The 23,312-nt window shown below is 45.7% G+C and overlaps 1 protein-coding gene across 6 annotated transcripts in view; it reads left to right on the forward strand.

Moving 5' to 3' along the window:
* Positions 1–22,941, forward strand: part of NLRP5 (NLR family pyrin domain containing 5) — a 69,575-nt gene extending 46,634 nt beyond the window's left edge. For 5 of the 6 annotated variants that reach the window (XM_077976206.1, XM_028838413.2, XM_077976207.1 and 2 more), the window contains 5 exon segments: positions 1,044–1,214; positions 10,037–10,207; positions 13,588–13,758; positions 19,069–19,239; positions 22,530–22,941. In XM_077976206.1, the coding sequence (XP_077832332.1) occupies positions 1,044–1,214; positions 10,037–10,207; positions 13,588–13,758; positions 19,069–19,239; positions 22,530–22,662 (817 nt within the window). In that variant the 3' untranslated portion in view covers positions 22,663–22,941. 6 annotated transcript variants of the gene reach the window in all.
* Positions 22,942–23,312: the final 371 nt, after the last annotated feature.

Here is a 23,312-nt window from a genome sequence, read left to right on the forward strand (position 1 = left end):
AAAAAAAACTTTCTAAGCTTTAAAAAAGCAGACAGAGTATGTCGTTTATGTCTCAGGGTCATGATGTGTTAAATGTACTGTTTTGGGGGGTGGTCTTGCTCTCTGTTTACCCAGCTGGACTACAGTGGCACAATCACAGCTCACTGCAGCCTCTACCTCCCAGGCTCCAGGGATCCTCCTGCCTCAGTTTCCCAAGTAGCTGGGACTACATGCACATCCCACCATGCCCGGCTAATTTTTTTTAGAGACAGGGTCTTGCTATGTTGCCCAGGCTGGTCTCAAACTCATGGGCTCAAGCAGTCCTCCCGCCTCAGCCTCTCAAAGTGCTGGGATTACAAACATATAAGCCATGGTGCCTGGCCTAAGCGTACTTTCAAATTGGAAAAATTGGCGCGGTACAGTGGCTCACGCCTGTAATCCCAACACTTTGGGAGGCCAAGGCAGGTGGATCACCTGAGGTCAGGAGTGCGAGACCAGCTTCAAGACCAGCATGACCAACACAGTTAAACTCTGTCTCTACTAGAAATACAAAAATTTGCCAGACATGCTGGTGCACGCCTATGATCCCAGCTACTCAAGAGGCTGAGGCAGCAGGAGAATCATTTGAACCTGAGAGGCAGGGATTGAAGTGAGCTGAGATCATGCCACTGCACTCCAGCCTGGGCAACAGAGTGAGATTCTGCCTCAAATAAATAAAAATAAGTAAATAATTGGAAAAATTACTCATGTTGGTAAAGCCTTACATCATGGCCATGTGGGGACCGGAAATGGCCGAGGAGCGAGCAGACCCAGGTTGCCCAGCCATTCCCCGTTGTGACTGGCAGATCTAATCACCCACGATACTTAAGAGTATTTTCTTGGGACTGATACACTGGAGTTGAGTTTGCAAGTCGAAGGCACAGAGGATGTGACTTCACCATATTTCTGCAAGGACATGCCAACTGTGGGGGTGATACGTCTTTCCCCTCTTTGCGAAGGAGGGGGAGAGATGGAACTTGAAGAAGGCACCTCATCATGTCCTCTCTGGGGCGCTCTCCTTGCAGACTGGAGGACTGTGGCATCACGGCCACGGGTTGCCAGAGTCTGGCCTCAGCCCTCGTCAGCAACCGGAGCCTGACACACCTGTGCCTATCCAACAACGACCTGGGGAACGAAGGTGTGAATCTGCTGTGTCGATCCATGAGGCTTCCCCACTGTAGTCTGCGGAGACTGATGTGAGTCTGGCTTGCTCCCCTGTGAGGACTTCCTAGCTTTCTAACATAGTGTGGTGTAGCTCTCAGCAGAAAGCAGTGGGGTGTGGGGTGTGGACGTCGTCATATGAAGGGACCTAGTATGTGCCGAATTCTGTTCACATCTCCTAGATGTCATCCTTTCTTGGAAAATTCTGTGTCTGCCTTTGTGTTATCTTACAGTGGGAAGTCATTTGTTCAAGGACAGTCAATTCTCATAATTGGAGGTCATCATGTTCTACAAAGTCACCCTTGAGCACTGACCCAGCCAGCACCGAGCCATTGCCCCTGGGAGAGGTACAGGGTTAGCTTCCTGTGAACCTCTACTCACGTTTTCATCAGTCGAAAACTTTGTATTTCTTGTTTCCGTTCAATGGCTTTTACTTGATACACATTGTTCATTCGTTAACATTGAGCGCATGACCAACGGCACCGTGACTCGTGCCTGACAAAGCTCACCTGACAGAGGTGATGGAACTCACAGCCTCCCCACCCTCCCCAGCATTGGAGGGTACTTTGGTGCTACGCTAGGTCATTTTAAACAACAGAATTGCAGCGGGGCGCGGTGGCTCACGCCTGTAATCCCAGCACTTTGGGAGGCTGAGGCGGGTGGATCACTTGAGCTCAGGAGTTCAAGACCAGCCTGGCCAACATGGCGAAACCCTGTCTCTACTAAAAATACAAAAAAATTAATCGGGCGTGGTGGTGCATGCCTGTAATCCTAGCTACTCAGGAGGCTGAGGCAGGAGAATCACTTGAACTTGCAAGGTGGAGGTGGCAGTGAGCCGAGATCGCACTATTGAACTCCAGCCTAGGCGACAGCGTGAGATTCCATCACACACAAAAAAAGAAAAGAAAATTGCCCACAAAAAGCACAAAAATCTAACAAACATGGCACTAAAGACCCTCATAAAGGACACTTGTTGACAGTGGAGAGCTGAAATCAGTTCAGCCTCCACTGGGAGCAACATGGGCACCTGGAGACTCAAGTTCTTTTCTGCTCTGCACACATGCATGTCCAGGAAGGACTGAGCACTCCCGGTGTTGATATGGAGAATTACCAACACATTATAGCAAGTAGGAAAATTCACAAATACAGAATCCATGAATAACGAGGATCAATTGTGTTGATTACTACTGCATTTATTCATTGCTAGTGATAGAGACAAATGCAGTTCTCATTTTATTTTTCCATAAGTTATTGGGGTACAGGTGGTGTTTGGTGACATGAGTCAGTTCTTGTTTTTTGAGACAGACTTGCTCTGTTGCCCAGGTTGGAGTTCAGTGGCACGATCTCAGCTCACTGCAACCTCTGCCTCCCCTCCCAGGTTCAAGCGATTCTCCTGCCTCAGCCTCCCGAGTAAATGAGGATTACAGGCATGCGCCACCATGCCCGGCTAATTTTTGTATTTTTAGTTGAGATAGGGTTTTGCCATGTTGTCCAGGCTGGTCTCAAACTCCTGACCTCAGGTGATCTGCCCACCTCGACCTCCCAAAGTGCTGGGATTACAGGCTTGAGACACCATGCCTGGTCAGGTTACATGAGTAAGTTCTTTGTGAGATTTTGGTGCACCCATCACCCGAGCAGTATACACTGTACCCTATTTGTAGTGTTTTATCCCTCATCCCTCTCCCACTCTTCCCCGCCAAGTCCCCAAAGTCCATTGTATCGTTCTTACACTTTTGCATCCTCATAGCTTAGCTCCCACATATCAGTGAAAACATATAATCTTTGGTTTCCCATTCTTGAGTTACTTCACTTAGAATAATAATCTCCAGTCTCATCCAGGTCACTGCAAATGCTGTTAATTCATTCCTTTTTATGGCTGAGTAGTATTCCATTGTGTGTGTGTGTGTGTGTGTGTGAGATATGTATATGTATATGTGTGTGTGTATATATGTATACACACACACACCATAGTTTCTTTATCCACTCACTGATACATATGTATACACACACACACACCCCATAGTTTCTTTATCCACTCATTGATTGATGGGCATTTGGGTTGGTTCCAAGATTTTGCAATTGTAAATTCTGCTACTATAAACGTAAGGGTGCAAGTATCTGTTTCGAATGATGACTTCTTTTTCTCTGGGTGGATACGCAGTAGTGGGATTACTGGATCAAACGGTAGGTCTACTTTTAGTTCTTTAAGGAATCTCCACCTTGTTTTCTATAGCAGCTGGACTAATTTACTTTCCCACCAGCAGTGTAAATGTGTTCCCTGTTCCCCACATCCACCCCAGCATCTGCTGTGTTTTTTTTATTTTTTGATCATGGCCCTTCTTGCAAGGGTGAGGTGGTATCACATTGTGGTTCTGATTTGCATTTCCCTGATTATTAGTGATGTTGAGCATTTTTCATATGTTTGTTGGCCATTTGTCTATCTTGAGAATTGACCATTCTTGTCCTTAGCCTACTTTTTGATGGGATTGTTTTTTTCTTACTGATTTGAGTTCATTGTAGACTGGATATTAGTCCTTTGTCAGACGTGTAGACTGTGAAGATTTTCTCCCACTCTGTGGGTTGTCTGTTGACTCTGCTGACTGTTCCTTTTGCTGTGCAAAAGCTCTTTAGTTCAATTAAGTCCCAACTACTTATCTTGGTTTTCATTGCATTCACTTTTGGATTCTTGGTCATGAAATCCTTGCCTAAGACAATGTCTCGAAGGGTTTTTCCAATGTTATCCTCTAGAATTTTTAGAGTTTCAGGTCTTAGTTTCAAGTCTTTTTTTTATTTTTATTTTTTTAAACAGAGTTTTGCTCTTGTCGCCCAGGCTGGAGTGCAATGGCACGATCTCGGCTCACTGCAACCTCCGCCTCCCAGGTTCAAGTGATTCTCCTGCCTCAGCCTCCCCAGTAGCTGGTATTACAGGCACCCATCACCACGCCCAGCTAATTTTCATATTTTTAGTAGAGACGGGGTTTTGCCATGTGGGCCAGGCTGATCTCGAACTCCTGATCTGCCCGCCTCAGCCTCCCAAAGTACTGGGATTACAGGCGTGAGCCACCGCACCCGGCCAGGTTTAAGTCTTTAATCCACCTTGGGTTGATTCTTGTATAAGGTGAGAGATGAGGATTCAGTTTCATTCTCCTACATGTGGCTAACCAATTGTTTCAGCACCATTTGTCAAAAAGGGTGTCCTTCCCCACTTTAGGTTTTTGTTTGCTTTGTCAAAGATCAGTTGGCTGTAGGTATTTGGGTTTGTTTCTGGGTTCTCTATTCTGTTTCATTGGTCTATGTGCCTATTTTTGTACCAGTACCATGCTGTTTTGGTGACTATGCCTTATAGTTTGAAATCAGGTAGTGTGATACCTCCAGATTTGTTCTTTTTGCTTAGTCTTGCTTTGGCCATGTGGGCTCTTTTTGGTTCCATTTGAATTTTAGAATTGTTTAATTCTGTGAGGAACGATGGTGGTATTGGGATTGCATTGAATTTTGTAGATTGCTTTTGGCAGTATAGTCATTTTCACAATACTGATTCTACCCTTCCACAAGCATGGGCTGTGTTTCCATTTGTTCGTGTTGTCTATTTATTTCAGCAGTGTTTTGTAGTTTTCCTTATAGAGGTCTTTTACCTCCTTGGTTAGGTATATTCCCAAGTTGTGTTGCGTTGTTGTGTTGTGTTTTGTTTTGAAGCTGTTGTAAAAGGGGTTGAGTTCTTGATTTGATTCTCCACTTGGTTGCTGTTGGTATATAGAAGAGCTATTAATTGGTGCACATTAATCTTGTATCCGGAAACTTGAATTCTTTTATCAGTTCTAGGAGCTTTCTGGAGGAGTCCTTAAAGCTTTCAAGGTAAAGGATCATATCGTCAGCCAACAGCGACAGTTTGACTTTCACTTTACTGCCTTGGATGCCCTTTCTTTCTCTTGTCTGATTACTCTGGCTAGGACTTCCAGTATTCTGTCGAAGAGGAGTGGTGAGAGTGGGCATCCTTGTCTTTGTTATGCACGTGTCTAAGTGAAGAGACCATCCTGAACAGGCTAAGTGTGAGCAGCAGGACTGTTTATTCACTCAGGTGCAAGCGGGCTGAGTCCAAAAAGAGAGTCAGTGAAGGGTGGTGGGATTGGAGCTAGTTTTATAGGTTTAGGGGTAAGCACTGGAAAGTTACAGTTTGGGGCCTTTTATTGTGGGCAGGGGAAGAATGTCACAAGGTACACTGTCACAAGGTGGGAGGGGTCACAGGGCACAATGTCACTAGGTTGATTGATCAGTTAGGGTACAGCATGTTGCAGTGGTAGAATGTTCAAGGCTGGCTAATCGGCTAAGACAGGAGCTAGCTGTTTTTCTTCTTTTGTGGTTTTCCTGTTGTCCTAGACGTTCTGGCTCCAAGAGGCCTTCTGGATGTGTACATGTGGGTCACAGAGGTCACGATGGCTTGACCATGGTACAGCCTGCTCAGAAGACCTCAGTCTCGTTCCGGTTCTCAGAGGGAGTGCTTTCAACTCTTCCCCGTTCAGTATTATGTTGCCTGTGGGTTTGTCATAGATGGCTTTTATTACGTTAAGGTACGTCCCTTGTATGCCAACTTGGCTGAGAGTTTTCATCATAAAGGGATGCTGGATTTTGTCGAATGCTTTTTCTGTATCTATTGAAATGATCATGTGATTTTTAATTCTGTTTATGTGGTGTATCACATTTATTGTACATGTTAAACCATCCCTGCTATGAAACCCACTTGATCATGGTGGATTATCTTTTTGATACGTTGTTGGATTCAGTTAGCTAGGATTTTGTTAAGGATTTTAGCATCTGTGTTCATCAAGGATATCAGTTTGTAGTTTTCTTTTTTGGTTATGTCGTTTCCTGGTGTTGGTATTAGGGTGATGCTGACTTCATAGAATGAATTAGGGAGGGTTCTTCCTCTATCCTGTGGAATAGTGTGAAAAGGATTGGTACCAATTCTGATACTGATTCTTCTTTGAATGTCTGGTAGAATTCTGTGAATCTGTCTGTTCTTTGACTTTTTTGTTGGTAATTTTTTAATTACCATTTCAATCTCACTGCTTGTTATTGGTCTGTTCAGGATATCTAATTCCTCCTGATGTAAGCTAGGAGGGTTGTATCTTTCTAGGAATTTATCCATCTCTTCTAGGTTATCTAGTTTACATGCATAAAGGTGTTCACAGTAGGCTTGAATTATCTTTTGTATTTCAGTGGTGTCAGTTGTAATGTCTCCTGTTTGCTTTCTCTGTGAGGTTATTTGGATTTTCTCTTGTTTTCTTGGTTAATCTTACCAATGGTCTTTGAATTGTATTTATATTTTCAAAGAACCAGCTTTTTGTTTCATTTATCTTTTGTATTTTTTTGTTTCAGTTTCACTTAATTCTGCTCTGATCTTGGTTATTTCCTTTCTTCTGCTGGGTTTGGGTTTGGTTTGTTCTTGTATCTCTAATTCCTTGAGATGTGACTTTCAAGTGTCAGTTTGTGCTCTTTCAGTCTTTTTGATGTAGGTGTTTAGGGCTATGAACTTTCCTGTTAGCACTGCCTTTGCTGTGTCCCAGAGGTTTCAATAGATTGTGTCATCGTTGTTCAGTTTGAAGAATTTTTTAATTTCCATATTTCATTTTTGACCGAATGCTCATTCAGGAGCAGGTTATTTAATTTCCATGTGTTTTGCATGGTTTTGAAGGTTCCTTTTGGAGTTGATTTCCAGTTTTATTCCACTGTGGTCTGAGAGAGTGTTTGATATAATTGCAATTTTCTTAAATTTATTGAAGCTCATTCCATGGCCTGTTATGGTCTATCTTGGAGAAAGTTCCATGCACTGTTGATTAGAACGTGTGTCTGCAGTGGTTGGATGAAATGTTCCGTATGAATCTGTTAAGTCCGTTTGTTCCAAAGTATAGTTTAAATCCATTGTTTCTTCGACTTTCTGCCTCATGACCTGTCTAGTGCTGTTAGTGGAGTATTGAAGTCCCCCACTATTATTGTGTTGCTGTCTATCTCACTTTTTAGGTCTATTAGTAATTGTTTTATGAATTTAGGACCTCCAGTGTTGGGCACATATGTTTAAAATTGTGATATTTTCCTGTTGGACAGGCCTTTTAACCGTTATGTAATGTCCCTCTTTGTCTCCTTAACTGCTATTGCTTTAAAGTTTGTTTCATCTGATCTAAGAATAGCTACCCCTGCTCGCTTTTGGTGTCCATTTGCATGAAATGCCTTTTTATGTGAGTCTGTATGTGCCAGGTGAGTCTCCTGAAGGCAGCAGATGGTTGGTGAGTTCTTATTTATTCTGCATTCTGTATCTTTTAAGTGGAGCATTTAGGCCGTTTACATTCAATGTTAGGATTGAGATGTGAGGTACTGTTGAAGTCATCGTTCTCTTTGTTGCCTGTGTACCCTGGGGTTTTTTTTGTTTTCTGTTTTTTGTTTCTGCTTTTTAACTTGTATTTTTGTTTTATAGGTCCTGTGTGATTTATGCTTTAAAAGAGGTTCTGTTTTGATGTGTTTCCAGGATTTGTTTCAAGATTTAGAGCTCCTTTTAGTGGAGTCTTGGTAATGGCAAATTATCTCAGCATTTGTCTGAAAAAGACTATCTTTCCTTCATATAAGATGCTTAGTTTCACTGGATACAAAATTCTTGGCTGATAATTGTTTTGTTTGAGGAGGCTGAAGATAGGGCCCCAATCCCTTCTAGCTTACAGGGTTTCTGTCAAGAAATCTGCTGTTAATCTGATAGGGTTTCCTTCATAGGCTACCTGGTGCTTCTGTCTCACAGCTCTTAAGATTCTTTCCTTCATCTTAGCTTTGGATAACCTGATGACATCGTGCCTAGGTAAAGATCTTTCTGTGATTAATTTCCCGAGTGTTCTTTGTGCTCTTGTATTTGGATGTCTAGGTCTCTAGAAAGGCCAGGGAAGTTTTCCTCAATTATGCACCCAAATATGTTTTCCAGGCCTTTAGAATTCTTTCTGTTCCCAGGAATACCAATTATTCTTAGGTTTGCATTTAACATAATCCCAGACTTCTTGGAGGCTTTGTTCATATTTTCTTATTCTTTTTTTCTTTGTCTTTGTTGGATTGGATTGATTCAAAGACCTTGACTTCAAGCTCTGAATTTTTTTTTTTTTTTTTTTTTTTTTTTGAGACAGAGTCTCGCTCTGTCACCCAGGCTGGAGTGCAGTGGTAGGATCTCAGCTCACTCCAACCTCTGCCTGCTGGTCTCAAGCGATTCTCCTGCCTCAGCCTCCCAAGTAGCTGGGACTACAGGTGCATGCCACCACATCCAGCTAACTTATTTTTTATTTTATTTATTTATTTATTTCTGAGATGGAGTTTTACTTTTGCTGCCCATGCTGGAGTGCAATGGCGCGATCTCGGCTCACTGCAACCTCCGCCTCCTGGGTTCAAGCAATTCTCCTGCCTCAGCCTCCCGAGTAGCTGGGATTACAGGCATGCACCACCACGCCTGGCTAATTTTTTGTATTTTTAGTAGAGATGGGGTTTCTCCATGTTGGTCAAGCTGGTCTCGAACTTCCAACCTCAGGTGACCCACCTGCCTCAGTCACCCAAAGTGCTGTGATTACAGGCGTGAGCCACCGCACCCAGCCTGTATTTTTAGTAGAGATAGGGTTTCACCCTGTTGGCCAGGATGGTCTCAATCTCTTGACCTGGTGATCCTCCCGCTTTGGCCTCCCAAAGTGCTGCTGGGATTACAGGTATGAGCCACAGTGCCCAGCCTGAATTTCTTTCTTCTACTTGTTCAATTCTATTGCTGAGACTTTCCAGAGCATTTTGCATTTCTAAAAATGTGTCCAGGCCGGGTGAGGTGGTTCATGCCTATAATCCCAACACTTTGGGAGGCCGAGGCAGGGGCGGATCACGAGGTCAGGGGATCAAGACCATGGTGAAACCCCGTCTCTACTAAAAATACAAAAAATTAGCCAGGTGCAGTGGTGGGTGCATATAGTCCCAGCTACTCCGGAGGCTGAGGCAGGAGAATGGCATGAACCCAGAAGGTGGAGCTTGCAGTGAGCCGAGATCATGCCACTGCACTCCAGCCTGGGCGACAGAGCAAAACTCTGTCTCAAAAAAAAAAAAAAAAAATTGTCCAAAGATTCCTGATTTTTTATTGTTTTTTCTTTAAGCTATTTCCTTAAATACTTCTTCCTTCGCCTGTATCATATTTCAGATTTCCTTGCATTGGGCTTCACATTTCTCTAATCCCTCCCTGATTAGCTTAATAACTAACCTCTTGAATTCTTTTTCAGGAAAATCAAGGATGTCGTCTTGGTTTGCATCCATTGCTGGTGAACTAGTGTGATTTTGGGGGGAGGTTAAACAGCCTTGTTTTGTCGTATTACCAGAGTTGGTTTTCCGGTTCCTTCTCATTTGGGTAGGTTCTGTCAGAGGGAAGATCTTAACCTGGCCGGGCGCGGTGGCTCACGCCTGTAATCCCAGCACTTTGGGTAGGCCGAGGTGGGGCGGATCACAAGGTTGGGAGTTCGAGACCATCCTGATCAATATCGTAAAACCCCAACTCTACTAAAAATACAAAAGCTAGCCGGGCGTGGTGGCGCATGCCTGTAATCCCAGCTACTCGGGAGGCTGAGACAGCAGAATTGATTGTGCCCAGGAGGCGGAGGCTGCAGTGAACTGAGAGCTTGCCCCACTGCACTCCAGCCTAGGTAACAGAGCAAGACTCCTCAAAAAAAAAAGAAAGAAAAGAAAAAGAAAACAAATATGACCCCTCCTACACAGAAGCAGACTGGACCTGGGAGCAGAGCAGCAGCTCACTTGAGGTCATGCGGGAGAATGAGTGTCCCGATCTTCTTTCCCGTGTGTGCGCCCACAGGCTGAATCGGTGCAACCTGGACACGGCTGGCTGTGGTTTTCTTGCACTTGCGCTGATGGGTAACGCGTGGCTGACGCACCTGAGCCTTAGCGTGAACCCTGTGGAAGACAACGGCATGAAGCTTCTGTGCGAGGTCATGAGAGAACCATCTTGTCATCTCCAGGACCTGGAGTGAGTTTCCCATGGGTGTTGGGTCAACTCTATCATATGGGGGTCTGGAGTTCCTGAAAGGTCAAGAGATAGGAGCAGGGAGACTGGAACCACAAACTGCTTTCAGGGTGAGCTCTGACACTCGTTCTTCTGACGGCACCCTAGGTAAGTTGAGGTGTGAACACCACGATGAGCACAGGAAGGGCCGATGGAGCCTCATGGGAGGAACCATGAGTTCTGAATCACCCTTGGTCCCTAAACATTGTCTGTTCCTCAGAGGAAGGCATCTTGCCCTAAGTTCATCTTCAGTTATTTATCTATATGGAGAAGGGAGAGTGCTTGTCTCTTAATCTCTTTCCCTCTGGGGCTCAAATGTCTTCACCCTTTGTGGAAATGTTTCTATTGAAGAGGAATATCCCGTCATTAAACAGACTTTGGAAAAAGTAAAAGAGCTCAGTGAGCAAAAATCAGTCTTCAGTCTCACAACCATGCAGTCATCCCTGTTAGTGGTTTGAATGTCTTCTGGGGTTCTTTCTTCCTAGATGCAAACGTGCATTTGATGGTTTACAAAGAAAGGATCATAGTAGTCGGCACTTAATGCAACTTAATGCATTCTTTATTTATTTATTTATTTATTTATTTATTGACTCCTGCTCTGTTGCCCAGGCTGGAATGCAGTGGCATGATCTCAGCTCACTGCAACCTCCGCATACGGGATTCAAGCAATTCTCTTGCCTCGGCCTCCTGAGTAGCTGGGATTACAGGCATGTGCTGCCATGCCCGGCTAATTTCTGTACTTTTAGTAGAGATAGAGTTTCACCATGTTGGCCAGGCTGGTCTCAAACTCCTGACCTCAGGCAATCCACCTGCTCTGGCCTCCCAAAGTGCTGGGATTACAGGTGTGAGCCACTGCACCCTGCCAAGCACTTAATGCATTCTTAACATGTGGCGGGCAGAGCACTAAATATTTTGTATATCTAACCTCATGTAGTCTCACCACCCCCCATCATATCCAGTGGAGAACTAGAACTCCCAAGAAACCAAAACTTTTGGCACTGGTCTCACATTGCATCTGAGGATATGTCTATTATAATAAACGAAGTTTGGTGAGGTATTCCATTGAATGATATATTCTTTAAAAATCTCTGGCCGGATGCAGTGGCTCATGCCTGTAATCTCAGCACTTTGGTAGGCCAAGGTGGGTAGATCACAAGGTCAGGAGATTGAGACAATCCTGGCTAACACGGTGAAACCGTGTCTCTACTAAAAATACAAAAAAAATAAAAATAAAAGCCGGGCATGGTGGCAGTCACCTGTAGTCCAGCTACTCAGGAGGCTGAGGCAGGAGAATGGCATGAACCTGGAACCCGGGAGGCGGAGCTTGCAGTGAGCCGAGATGGCACCACTGCACTCCAGCCTGGGCGACAGAGCGAGACTCCGTCTCAAAAAAAAAAAAAAAAACCAAAAAATCTCCTAAACTTTAAAAGTCTCCTAAAGCTGGACACGTACCTTATATCTAGTGTTGCCATCATCAGCATAAATGATTTCATTCTAAACCTTTGTGTACTTGGTAGCATCTGCGTTTTCGTTACAAAGGTAGGATTAATGGTCCATGAGTGAGGTATCGTTTTGAGATCTCTCTCTTCCCAAGAATAAAAGAAAGGACTTTGGTATGGATTCTAGTTCACAAACTTCTGAGTGCCCCCAAGTATTAATTCCACCATTTGTTTGAGTTGTTTCAAGTCCTACTTCTGCATGATGTAGAATCTTAATCTTAGTCAATTAGAGACATTTTTTTTTTGAGATGGCATTTAAGTGCTGGGAGGTTATCTGGGTCTCTCCATCACCATTTATCCATGCTGGCACCAAAGACTGGGTCACCCCCACCTGACCTTCAAGGGTTGGCCCTCACAACTGCATCTGGTTTTTTTGTTTTTATTGTTGTTTTGTTTGTGTTTGTGTTTGGTTTGGTTTTGGTGTGTTTTGTGTTTTGTTTTTGTTTTTTTGAGACAGAGTTTTGCTCTTGTTGCCCAGGCTGGATGCAATGGCATAATCTCAGCTCCCTGCAGCCTCCGTCTCCCGGGTTCAAGCAATTCTCCTGCCTCAGCCTCCCAAGTAGCTTGGATTATAGGCACCTGTCACCATGCCCAACTAATTTTTTGTATTTTTAGTAGAGATGGGGTTTCACCATGTTGGCCAGGCTGGTCTCGAACTCCTGACCTCAGGTGATCCACCCACCTCAGCCTCCCAAAGTGCTGGGATTACAGGTGTGAGTGAGCCACTGCACCCGGCTGCATCCCTCTTTATTCTTGACCCGATGGCTCCTGAAGATGGACCCTCCCAGCCCCAGTGCTATCATTCTACCCTTAGCCTCCCAAGCTAAAGAGACTTGGAGGCCGTTTCAGTCATTTCTCCTGCGATAAACCATTCAGATGTTATTTTGGGGGCCACCCACCCCATCTTCCCCATTTTCCCCATTTTTCCTAGGAATACAAGCACAAAACTTCCCTTTTTGGATTCTAGACCTATCAGCATTTCAGTAACTTCCGTCCCCTTTTCTCTCTGTCGCGGCTCTGTCAGAGGCTCTCCAATTTCTCCTCCTCCCTGCATTTCCCTCCTCCTCCCCCATGGAGAATCTTGACCTCATCTCCAAGATGGAAGCAAACTCTGATGTTCTCATTTCTTTTAAAGATACCTTCAGCCGGGCCGGATGTGGTGGCGGGCGCCTGTAATCCCAGCTACTCGGGAGGCTGAGGCAGGAGAATCACTTGAACCCAGGAGGTGGAGGTTGCAGTGAGCTGAGATCGTGCCACTGCACTCCAGCCTGGGCAACAGAGTGAGACTTTGTCTTGAAAAAATACAAAATAAGCCAGGCACGGTGGCTCACACCTGTAATCCCAGCACTTTGGGAGGCCGAGGTGAGCAGCTTACCTGAGGTTGGGAGTTTGAGACCAGCATTACCAACATGGAGAAACCCAGTCTCTACTAAAAATACAAAATTTGCCGGGCATAGTGGCGCATGCCTGTAGTCCCAGCTACTCGGGAGGCTGAGGCAGGGAGAATAGCTTGAACCCGGGAGGTGGAGGTTGCAGTGAGCCGAGATCACGCCATTGCCCTCCAGCTTGGGCGACAAGAGCAAAACTCCTTCTCCAAAAAAATAATAATAATAATTAATTAAAAGAAAAAGATACCTTCAATCACACCAGACACTTCCCCGCCCTCTGCTGTCGTCCCTCTCTGGAGCCAACGGATACCACGTGGTTTAAGCCGTTCACAGGAGTGGACAACAGTGGCCCGTCAGGAAGGAATAAAGGAAACTGCAGCTGATGCTGCTGAACCTTCTCCCGCTGCTTCACTTTCCTGGAGAGAAGCAGACCGGCTCTATTTCCCACCTCGTGCAGGTTGGTGAAGTGTCATCTCACCGCCGCGTGCTGTGAGAGTCTGTCCTGTGTGATCTCAAGGAGCAGACACCTGAAGAGCCTGGACCTCACGGACAACGCCCTGGGTGACGGTGGGGTCGCTGCGCTGTGCGAGGGACTGAAGCAGAAGAAGAGCGTTCTGACGAGACTCGGGTAACTTCCTGGGGCGCCTGTTTGCGGGCCGGGCTGGGAGGAGCGGGGGGACCCCAGCGTGAGGTTGCTTGAACAACGATGATGATCTGGTTTCCGTAAGTCCATCAAGTTAGATGGAGGACAACCTTTGCAGCACCACAGATCTGGGTGTGAGTTCCAGCTCGGCTCCTACGGATGAGACCGAGGAAGTGGCAAATGCTTGGGAACAAGGTCTGGAGGTAGAAAATCCTCAGCTGCCCATTGAACGACCCCTGTGTGCTAGTCCTGGTGCTAAGTGGCAGAAGTAAGGAAGTGAAAAGACCTTGGTGCTGTAGTGTGAACAGTCTAGAGACAAAGACGGGCAGAAAGCAAGTGATGACCTGAGTGGTCCTTAAAACTTCTTTGAGCATCAGAACCACCCGGGAGCTTGAGACAGAGCTCCAGTATGGTGGACTGTGGTTCAGCCGTAAAAAGGAAAGTGCTGAGGCCGGGCACGGTGGCTCACGCCTGTAACCCCAGCACTTTGGGAGGCTGAGGCAGGTGGATCACTTGAGGTCAGGAGTTCAAGACCAGCTGGACCAACATAGGAAAACCCTGTCTCTACTAAAAATACAAAAATTAGCCGGGCGTGGTGGTATGTGCCTGTAATCCCAGCTACTCAGGAGGCTGAAGTAGGAGAATCGCTTGAACCCGGGAGGTGGAGGTTGCAGTGAGCTGAGACCATGCCACTGCACTCCAGACTGGGTGACAGAGCTAGACTCCGTCTCAAAAAAAAAAAAAGGAAGTCCTGCTACGTGCCACCACATGGATGAGCCTTGAAAACAAGCCAGCCACGAAAGGTCACATGGTGTATAATTCCATTTGTATAAAATAGTCAAATTCATACAGAAAGTAGAGAGGTTGCCAGGGCTATAGGGAATGGGAAATAGAAGCGGGGACAGCTAAATGGGTCTGGCGTTTCCTTCTGGGGCGATGGAAATAGTCTGGAAGCTAGTAGAGGTGGCTGTACCGCACTGTGAACTACTCTAAAATGGAATGTTTATTATCACGTGTGAGCACTGACCATCCACTAGTCTTGTATGTATGCTGCTTATAACTCCATGGCACCGGCCAGGGTGGGGGTCACCTTCCTATTGTGTTAAGACACTTTAATCTGGGCAACCCCCCAACCTTTTTTTTTTTTTTTTTTTTTTTGCGACAGAGTCTCTGTCACCCAGGCTGGAGTGCAGTGGCACGATCTCAGCTCACTGCAACCTCCACCTTCCAGGTTCAAGCCTCAGCCTCCTGAGTAGCTGGGGCTACAGGCGCCCGCCACCACGCCCGGCTAATTTTTTTTAATACATGTAGTAGAGACGAGGTTTCACCATGTTAGCCAGGCTGCTTTTAAACTTCTGACCTCAAGTGATCCGCCAGCCTCAGCCTCCCAAGTGCTGGGATGACAGGCGTGAGCCACCGCGCCTGGCCGGGATCCCTTTCCTTCTTGAAGTCACGCATTGTTCGAGGTCACCACGCTTTGATTCTGTCCCCTCAACTTCTTTCTGTGTGGTCATGCCCCTTCTTTTTTTTTTTTTTTTTGAGACGGAGTCTAGCTCTGTCGCCCAGGCTGGAGTGCAGTGGCGCGATCTGGGCTCACTGCAAGCTCCACATCCCGGGTTCACGCCATTCTCCTGCCTTAGCCTCCCGAGTAGCTGGGACTACAGGCACCTGCCACCACGCCCGGCTAATTTTTGTATTTTTAGTAGAGATGGGGTTTCACCGTGTTAGCCAGGAAGGTCTCAATCTCCTGACCTCGTGATCCGCCCACCTCAGCCTCCCAAAGTGCTGGGATGACAGGCATGAGCCACCACGCCCAGCCTGTTTTTCTTTTAAATGTAGTCTCTCCCTTAGCCTTCTGTTCTTGGCTTAGCCTTTTGTTCTTGGGTGTGTCCACCTACAAACACTCCAAGCTTCACTGAACCGCATTCTCCACCCTCTCGTCACCTGCTGTTCGGTAGCTGAGAATCGCAGGATCAAAACAGGCCGTGGCGAGTTGCTGTCCTGTGCAATCGGGTCATGGATATAAACTTGTTTTCCCAGCATTAGTCATCTGGTCCACTCATTTTCCCTACTACCTGAGACAATTTCACAACAATTTCATTCCCTGGAGACGTGTGCACCTACCTTGTTCTTCTGGATGCTCAACAAACGACCCCCACCCCTGCAAATAATATAAAACCATTTACTTTGAAAGCCCTCAACCTTCTCTCAAGAAGCCAACTTTGATCTGCACCAGTACACACAGCTGGGCGTGGTGGCGGGTGCCTGTAGTCCCAGCGACTCGGGAGGCTGAGGCTTGAACCCGGAAGGTGGAGGTTGCAGTGAGCTGAGATCGTGCCACTGTGCTCCAGTCTGGGTGACAGAGAGAGACTCTGTCGTGCCAAAAAAAAAAAAAAAAAGTTTGGGGGGTGCCCAGATTAAAGCCTCTTAACACAATAGGAATGTGAGCCGCCCCCGGTGCCACGGAGAGTTATAAGCAGCATACATACAAGACTAGTGGATGGTCAGTGCTCACACGTAGTAGCAAACATTCCATTCCAGAGCAGTTCACAGTGCGGTGCAGCCACCTCTACTAGCTTCCAGACTATTTCCATCGCCCCAGAAGAATATCCTGTACCCATTTAGCTGTCCCCCTTCTATTTCCCATTCCCTCTAGCCCTGGCAACCTCTCTACTTTCTGTATGAATTTGACTATTTTGGGTATTTTATACAAATGGAATTATATACCATGTGACCTTCTGTGGTTGGCTTCTTCGTTTTCAAGGCTAATCCATGTTGTGGCATATACCAGCACTACTTTTTTTTTTTTTTTTTTTGAGACAGAGTCTAGCTCTGTCACCCAGTCTGGAGTGCAGTGGCATGGTCTCAGCTCACTGCAACCTCCACCTCCCGGGTTCAAGCGATTCTCCTGCCTCAGCCTCCTGAGTAGCTGGGACTACAGGCACCCACTACCATGCCCGGCTAATTTTTGTATTTTTAGTAGAGACAGGGTTTCCCTATGTCTTTATTTACCCACAATAAATCATGGCCGGGCGTGGTGGTTCATGCTTGTCATCCAAGCACTGTGGGAGGCCAAGGGGGTTGGATCACCTGAAGTCAGGAGTTCGAGACCAGTGTGACCAACATGGCAAAACCCCATGTCTACTAAAAATACAAAAGTTAGCCAGGCTTGGTGGCGGGCACCTGTAATCCCAGCTACTCGGGAGGCTGAGGCAGGAGAATCGCTGGAACCCGGGAGGTAGAGGTTGCAATGAACTGAGATCATACCGCTGCACTCCAGCCTGGGCAACAGAGCGAGACTCCATTTCAAAAAAACAAAAGTATCCCTGCAGTAGTTAGTTTGACCCATGTTAATCAGAGGTTAGTTTCCTCTACGTTGGGAATCCCACAGTCATTTGTGTGCAGCACCTTTCACCATCACGGATATACCTCCCCCTTGCATCTATCCTCAGCCTCCCTACTGGATGTTTTGTCTTTATAAATGCTCAGATATTATTTTAAAAGCAAAATGAAAAACAATCTAATCTCACCATCTAGCCATAGGTGGCTAAAATAACTTGAGCTGCATCTCATTAGCTTTTTACTCTATCATAAGAACTGTGGCTGGGTGCGGTGGCTCATGCCTGTAATCCCAGCACTTTGGGAGGCTGAGGCCGGTGGATCACTTGAGGTCAGGAGTTTGAGAACAGACTGGCCAACATGATGAAACCCCATCTCTACTAAAAACACAGGCGGGCTCCTGTAATCCAGCTACTCAGGAGGCTGAGTCAGGAGAATTGCTTGAACTGAGAAGGTGGAGGTTGCCGTAAGCCGAGATCGTGCCACTGCACCCCAGCCTGAGTGATAGAGCAAGACTCAGTCTCAAAAAAAAAAAAAAAAAAAATCCAAAATGTACAATCTAGAATGATTAGGACGTGTAAAACCTATATAGCTACCACCTAATTTAAACAATGATTAGTATTTTAGTATATCTGGTGAACTTTTTTTTTTTTTTTTTTTTTTTTTTTGAGGAGTCTTGCTCTGTCACCCAGGCTGGAGTGCAGTGGCGTGATCTCAGCTCACTGTAAGCTCTGCCTCCCAGGTTTATGCCATTCTCCTGCCTCAGCCTCCCGAGTAGCTGGGACTACAGGCGCCCGCCACCTCACCCGGCTAGCTTTTTTTTTGGTTTTTTTTTCGTATTTTTTAGTAGAGAACGGGTTTCGCCGTGTTAGCCAGGATGGTCTCAATCTCCTGACCTTGTGATCCGCCCATCTCGGCCTCTCAAAGTGCTGGGATTACAGGCTTGAGCCACCGCGCCTGGCCTCAGGTGAACTATTTCACAGCAACTTACGGATTTTGACATCCTGCCCCAAAATAACCAGCGTGCTCCCCTCAAAATAGGAGAACACTCCTATATAATGCCATTATTTAATGAGGTCCCTTGGCTTTCTGTTGCTCTTAAGGTGAAATTCTAAACCCTTCATATGACCTACGTGCTCAGCCTCTACTTTCACCACTGTCTGTGGCTCTGCTCTGGCCATCTAGTCATCTTTGTTTCTCAAATGTGTCCCCTTCTTTCCACAAGCACAGTGTAGGGGTGATTTTTTATATCCGTGCATTTGTCAGTGTCCTTCCTGCCTTCTCACCTTTCTTCAGGTGCCGTGTTGCTTTCTCTGCAGGTCTGTGTTCCTTGTTATGTTCCCTCGCGACAGGCACGCTCAGCCTTTCTTTCATTGTCTTCCACAACTATAATTTGAGTTACCCGCCATTTCTCAAAGTGAGAACCAAGCACGGTTGCTTCACCTGGGAACTCGTCAGAAATGCAAATATTTGGCCGGGTGCGGTGGCTCACACCTGTGATTCCAGCACTTTGGGAGGCCGAGGCAGGTGGATCATCTGAGGTCAGGAGTTCAAGACCAGCCTGGCCAACATGATGAAACCCTGTTTCTACTAAAAACACAAAAAAGTAGCCAGGCTTGGTGGCATGTGCCTGTAATCCCAGCTACTCGGGAGGCTGAGGTAGGAGAATCACTTGAACCCCAGAGGTGGAGGTTGCAGGGAGTCGAGATTACACCACTGCACTCCAGCCTGGGCAACAAGAGCGAAACACCATCTCAAAAAAAACAAAACAAAACAAAACCCCCCCCCAAATATTTGGGTCTTTCATCAGAACAACTAAACCAGAAACTGGGAGGCAGAGCCCACCACTTTGTTTTTTTTCCCAAAGGAAAAGTATCAAGGTGAAATTCGTACGGGTTGAACGAAGGATCCATCATTGATCTTTGGGGTTATTTCCTGGGTGTCCTGACCCTGCAGGTTGAAGGCATGTGGATTGACTTCTGATTGCTGTGAGGCACTCTCCTTGGCCCTTTCTTGCAACCGGCACCTGACTAGTCTAAACCTGGTACAGAATAACTTCAGTCCCGAAGGAATGATGAAGCTGTGTTCAGCCTTTGCCTGTCCCACGTCTAACCTACAAATAATTGGGTAAGTCCCCAGCAATTGCCTTCTGAAACACAGACCTGTTTCTGTTCCAGGCTTGTTAGCTGGTGGAGAAGCAGTTTAGGGGAAAAGTTGAGGTCATGGCTTGAGCATCCAGATTTTACGCTGTTGGCGAGTGACCAGTACGTTCTGAGTACCATGCTGGATGCTGGAGATACAGGAATACGGGAGATAGAGGCCAGGTTCTAATATCATCGAGCTTCTGGGTGTGTTGGAAAGGGTACAGAACGTTATAAATGTTTATGCTGAAAAACTAGAATTGCTGTATGATCCAGCAATCTTCTGAGTATATACCCAAAAGAATTAAAAGCAAGATCTCAGATTTCACACCCATGTTCATAGCGGCATAATTCACAATAACGGCCAAGAGGTGGAAGTAACCTGGGGCATTCATGGATGAAAGGATAAACAGAATGTGGTATATACCTATGATGGAATTGTATTCAGCCTGAAAAGGAAAATTCTGGCTGGGTGCGGTGGCTGAAGCCTGTAATCCCAGCACTTTAGGAGGCTGAGATGGGTGGATCACGAGGTCAGGAGATCGAGACCATCCTGGATAACATGGTGAAACCCCGTCTCTACTAAAAAATACAAAAAACTAGCCAGGTGAGGTGGCGGGCGGCTGTAATCCCAGCTACTCGGGAGGCTGAGGCAGGAGAATGGCGTAAACCCGGGAGGCGGAGCTTGCAGTGAGCTGAGATCCAGCCACTGCACTCCAGCCTAGGCGACAGAGCAAGACTCTGTTTCAAAAAAAAAAAAAAAAGAAAATTCTGACACATGCTACATGATGGAATCTTGACGTGCCAAGTAGAATAAGCCAGTCCTAAAAAGACAAATACTGTAGGATTCTACCTCTATGAGGTACGTAGAAGAGTGAAATTCATAGAAACAGAATGGTGATTTCCAAAGGATTGGGGTGAGAGGTTGGGGAGTTGTGTAACAGGTGCAGAGTTTGTTTTGCAAGATGAAGAATTCTGGTGATAGATGGTTGTGGTGATGGTTGCGGTGATGGTTGCACAGCCATGTGAGTGTACTAACACCACTGAACAAATTCACCTAGCAGAAAATTTCTTCAGTAGCTCACATACAACATTTCAGCCTCCCCTCTTACTCCTTGTACAAGTCTAGAAGGCTGAGTTGATGGAGTTCACAGAAGTTCTTCAGGACCATCTCTTAAGACTAGTAGTTTCTTTCATAAGAAAGTGACAGTTCATTGATATCTTCAGTGTTTAGTGGTAGAAAACGCATTTGTCATTTAGGACCTCATATTCATAGACAAACAGGAGTTCAGAGATATCCCTGAGCATGAAGGAACACAGTTGTACTTGAAGGGAGTAAAATCTTGAGAAATACATAGCTGGCAGCATTGATAGCCCATTTGAGGTTGGTTGTGGTGTATTTATGTATTTTACTTCAAGTTTTTTGAGATGAAGTCTCACTCTGTTGCCCAGGCTGGAGTGTGGTGATGCGATCTTAGCTCACTGCAACCTCCACCTCCCGGGTTCAAGCAATTCTCCTGCCTCAGCCTCCCGAATGGTGGAGATTATAGTTATGTGCCACCACACCTGGCTAATTTCTACATTTTTAGTAGAGACAGGTTTTCACCATGTTGGCCAGGCTGATCTCAAACTCCTGACCTCATATGATCCACCAGCCTCAGACTCCCAAAGTTCTGAATGACAGGCATGAGCCACCATGCCCGACCTCCTTGTGCTATATTTATAATCAATAGAAAATTTCTCAGTTGAGTAACTGTTTTCCCCAGTATGGTCCAGCTGATGGCAGTTTAGTTTATCCAGGGTTCAAGTTCTAGCACATGGGTATAACCAGGAAGAAGTCAAAAGTGGCTGTGGTAGACCCTGGAATCATAGGAGGAAAGTGAAGACAGGATGGGGAAGATGGATTGAGAAACATGGCTCAATGAATCTGGGAGTCTTGGTGTGGTCAGAACTGTTACAGTGACAAAATGAGCTGAAAAGATGCAGTGCTTTTGAAAGAATGTGTTTGTATCCTTGACTTACAAGGCATGATAGCAGTTGACAAGATCAGTGGTGACTGGGACTTAGTAGTTGAAGTAGGATAGCAGTGAGACCTAGATTTACTGATTGACCTGTTGTGGCTCTGTTTCCCCATCTGTGAAATGGGGGTGGTGCTATGTATCTATTTAAATATGTTTATTTCTCCTCTAGTAGACTGTAAGCTTGGTAAGGGTAGGAACTTTGCCTTGTCCATCCCTATACGGGAAGTCTTCATTTAATGTCATGGATACATTCTTAGAAACTGACTTTAAGCAAAATGACATATAATGAAACCAATGTTTTCTCTTGGTTATGACAATGACTCTGAAGAAAATGACATTCTTTGAAAATCTGCTGTAGTAGTTTTGCTTAAAGTCACTGTTTCCAAGAACCTATCAATGACATTAAGGGAGAACTTACTGTACCTTCCCAAACCCTGTAACAGGACCTGACACAGAGACTCTAAAGAAGGAATTCATGGATGGACTGAAGGATCATGCCTGCATCTTAGGACTGTTGTGAGGAGCAGGTGCCTTTAAAAGCTCAGCGTAGTATCTGACCTGTCCAAGTTTCTTTACAGGCAGAGAATTACTTTTATTCTATAGGGAACATGCTACTGTTATCAAGCAAAAGTGGCTCACTGCCTGATGTGCTAGAGGCCAGTACTGTGACATTGGAGATTTGAGGGGGAGTAAAAGCCCTATACTGCAGGTCAGCTCACAAGGAGACAGGAGTCAAGCTCAAATCTGTCTTCCCATGCTGGCTTCAAGGCAGTATTTCTATTAGAAAAGGTTCAGGAAGTAGATTCTAAGATTAGTAGGTGATTAGAAGAAAAGGGGAGGTCTGGAAAGTCCTTGGGCATGTGTAATTATCTATTCATGCTACCTCATGGGTTGCATGTGCCAATTTAGGGAGAGTTAGTATAAAACCTGGTGGAAATTCAGGCTGTGACATCAGCAAGCTCATTCTCTGCAAACTCTAGCCTTGCCATACTTTTTCTAGCCGATTTCAGCCAGTTCTTTCATAAGTAGAGGGGGGGGAGTCTCCATGTTTCAGCAAACTGTTTCTTTTATTGTCTGCCATCCTGCAAACTCAAGAATTTCTGTTAGTCATTGGTTTCTTTAACTCTTTTAACTACTGTTCCTTAAGAGTACAAGAAAAGGTTTGAGATCCTTGATGAGGCTTCCAGGAATTTTGAGGAAGGGAGAAGAGTCGAAAGCAATGTCTCAGTAGCGAGTCCTCTCTCTGTCTCCCCAGGCTGTGGAAATGGCAGTACCCTGTGCAAATAAAGAAGCTGCTGGAGGAAGTGCAGCTGCTCAAGCCCCAAATTGTAATTGACGGTAGTTGGCATTCTTTTGATGAAGATGACCGGTACTGGTGGAAAAACTGAAGATACGGAAACCTGCCCCACTCACACCCATCTAATGGAGGAACTTTAAATGCTGTTTTCTCAGAGCAAGCCATGCCCCTGGGAGTTCCTTCTCAAAGATGGAGAATGATTTCTGATTCTTATGAAGCCGTCAATGGTAGTGATTCTTTGTTCAATATACCTTGGTTACTGGATTTGAAGGCTGGAGACCTTCAAGTCATAGGACTGAGTATCTGTGAAATGTCAGTCCTACCTCAGAGCATACAGAGGGAATGAAATAAACACAGAGCATTTGGAAAAGGTGTCAAGTAGTGGTTTTCTTAACTAGTGAGGATATGGTTTAGGAGCAGAGAGGTTAGGAGGACCTAGATCTTCAAAAGCAGCCCCTGAATTTGGGTACCACAACTAGTGGTGTTTTTTTGGGTTTTTTTTTTTTGTTTTTTGTTTGAGACAGTTTCGCTCTGTCACCCAGGCTGGAGTGCAGTGGGGTGATCTCCGCTCACTGCAAGCTCCACCTCCTGGGTTCATGCCACTCTCCTGCCTCAGCCTCCCGAGTAGCTGGGACTACAGGCACCCGCCACCACGCCTGGCTAATTTTTTTGTATTTTTAGTAGAATTGGGGTTTCAAGGTGTTAGCCAGGATGGTCTCAATCTCCTGACCTTGTGATCCG

The sequence above is a fragment of the Macaca mulatta genome, chromosome 19 (genome assembly GCF_049350105.2).
Source record: "Macaca mulatta isolate MMU2019108-1 chromosome 19, T2T-MMU8v2.0, whole genome shotgun sequence".
NCBI classification, from domain to species: Eukaryota; Metazoa; Chordata; class Mammalia; order Primates; family Cercopithecidae; genus Macaca; species Macaca mulatta.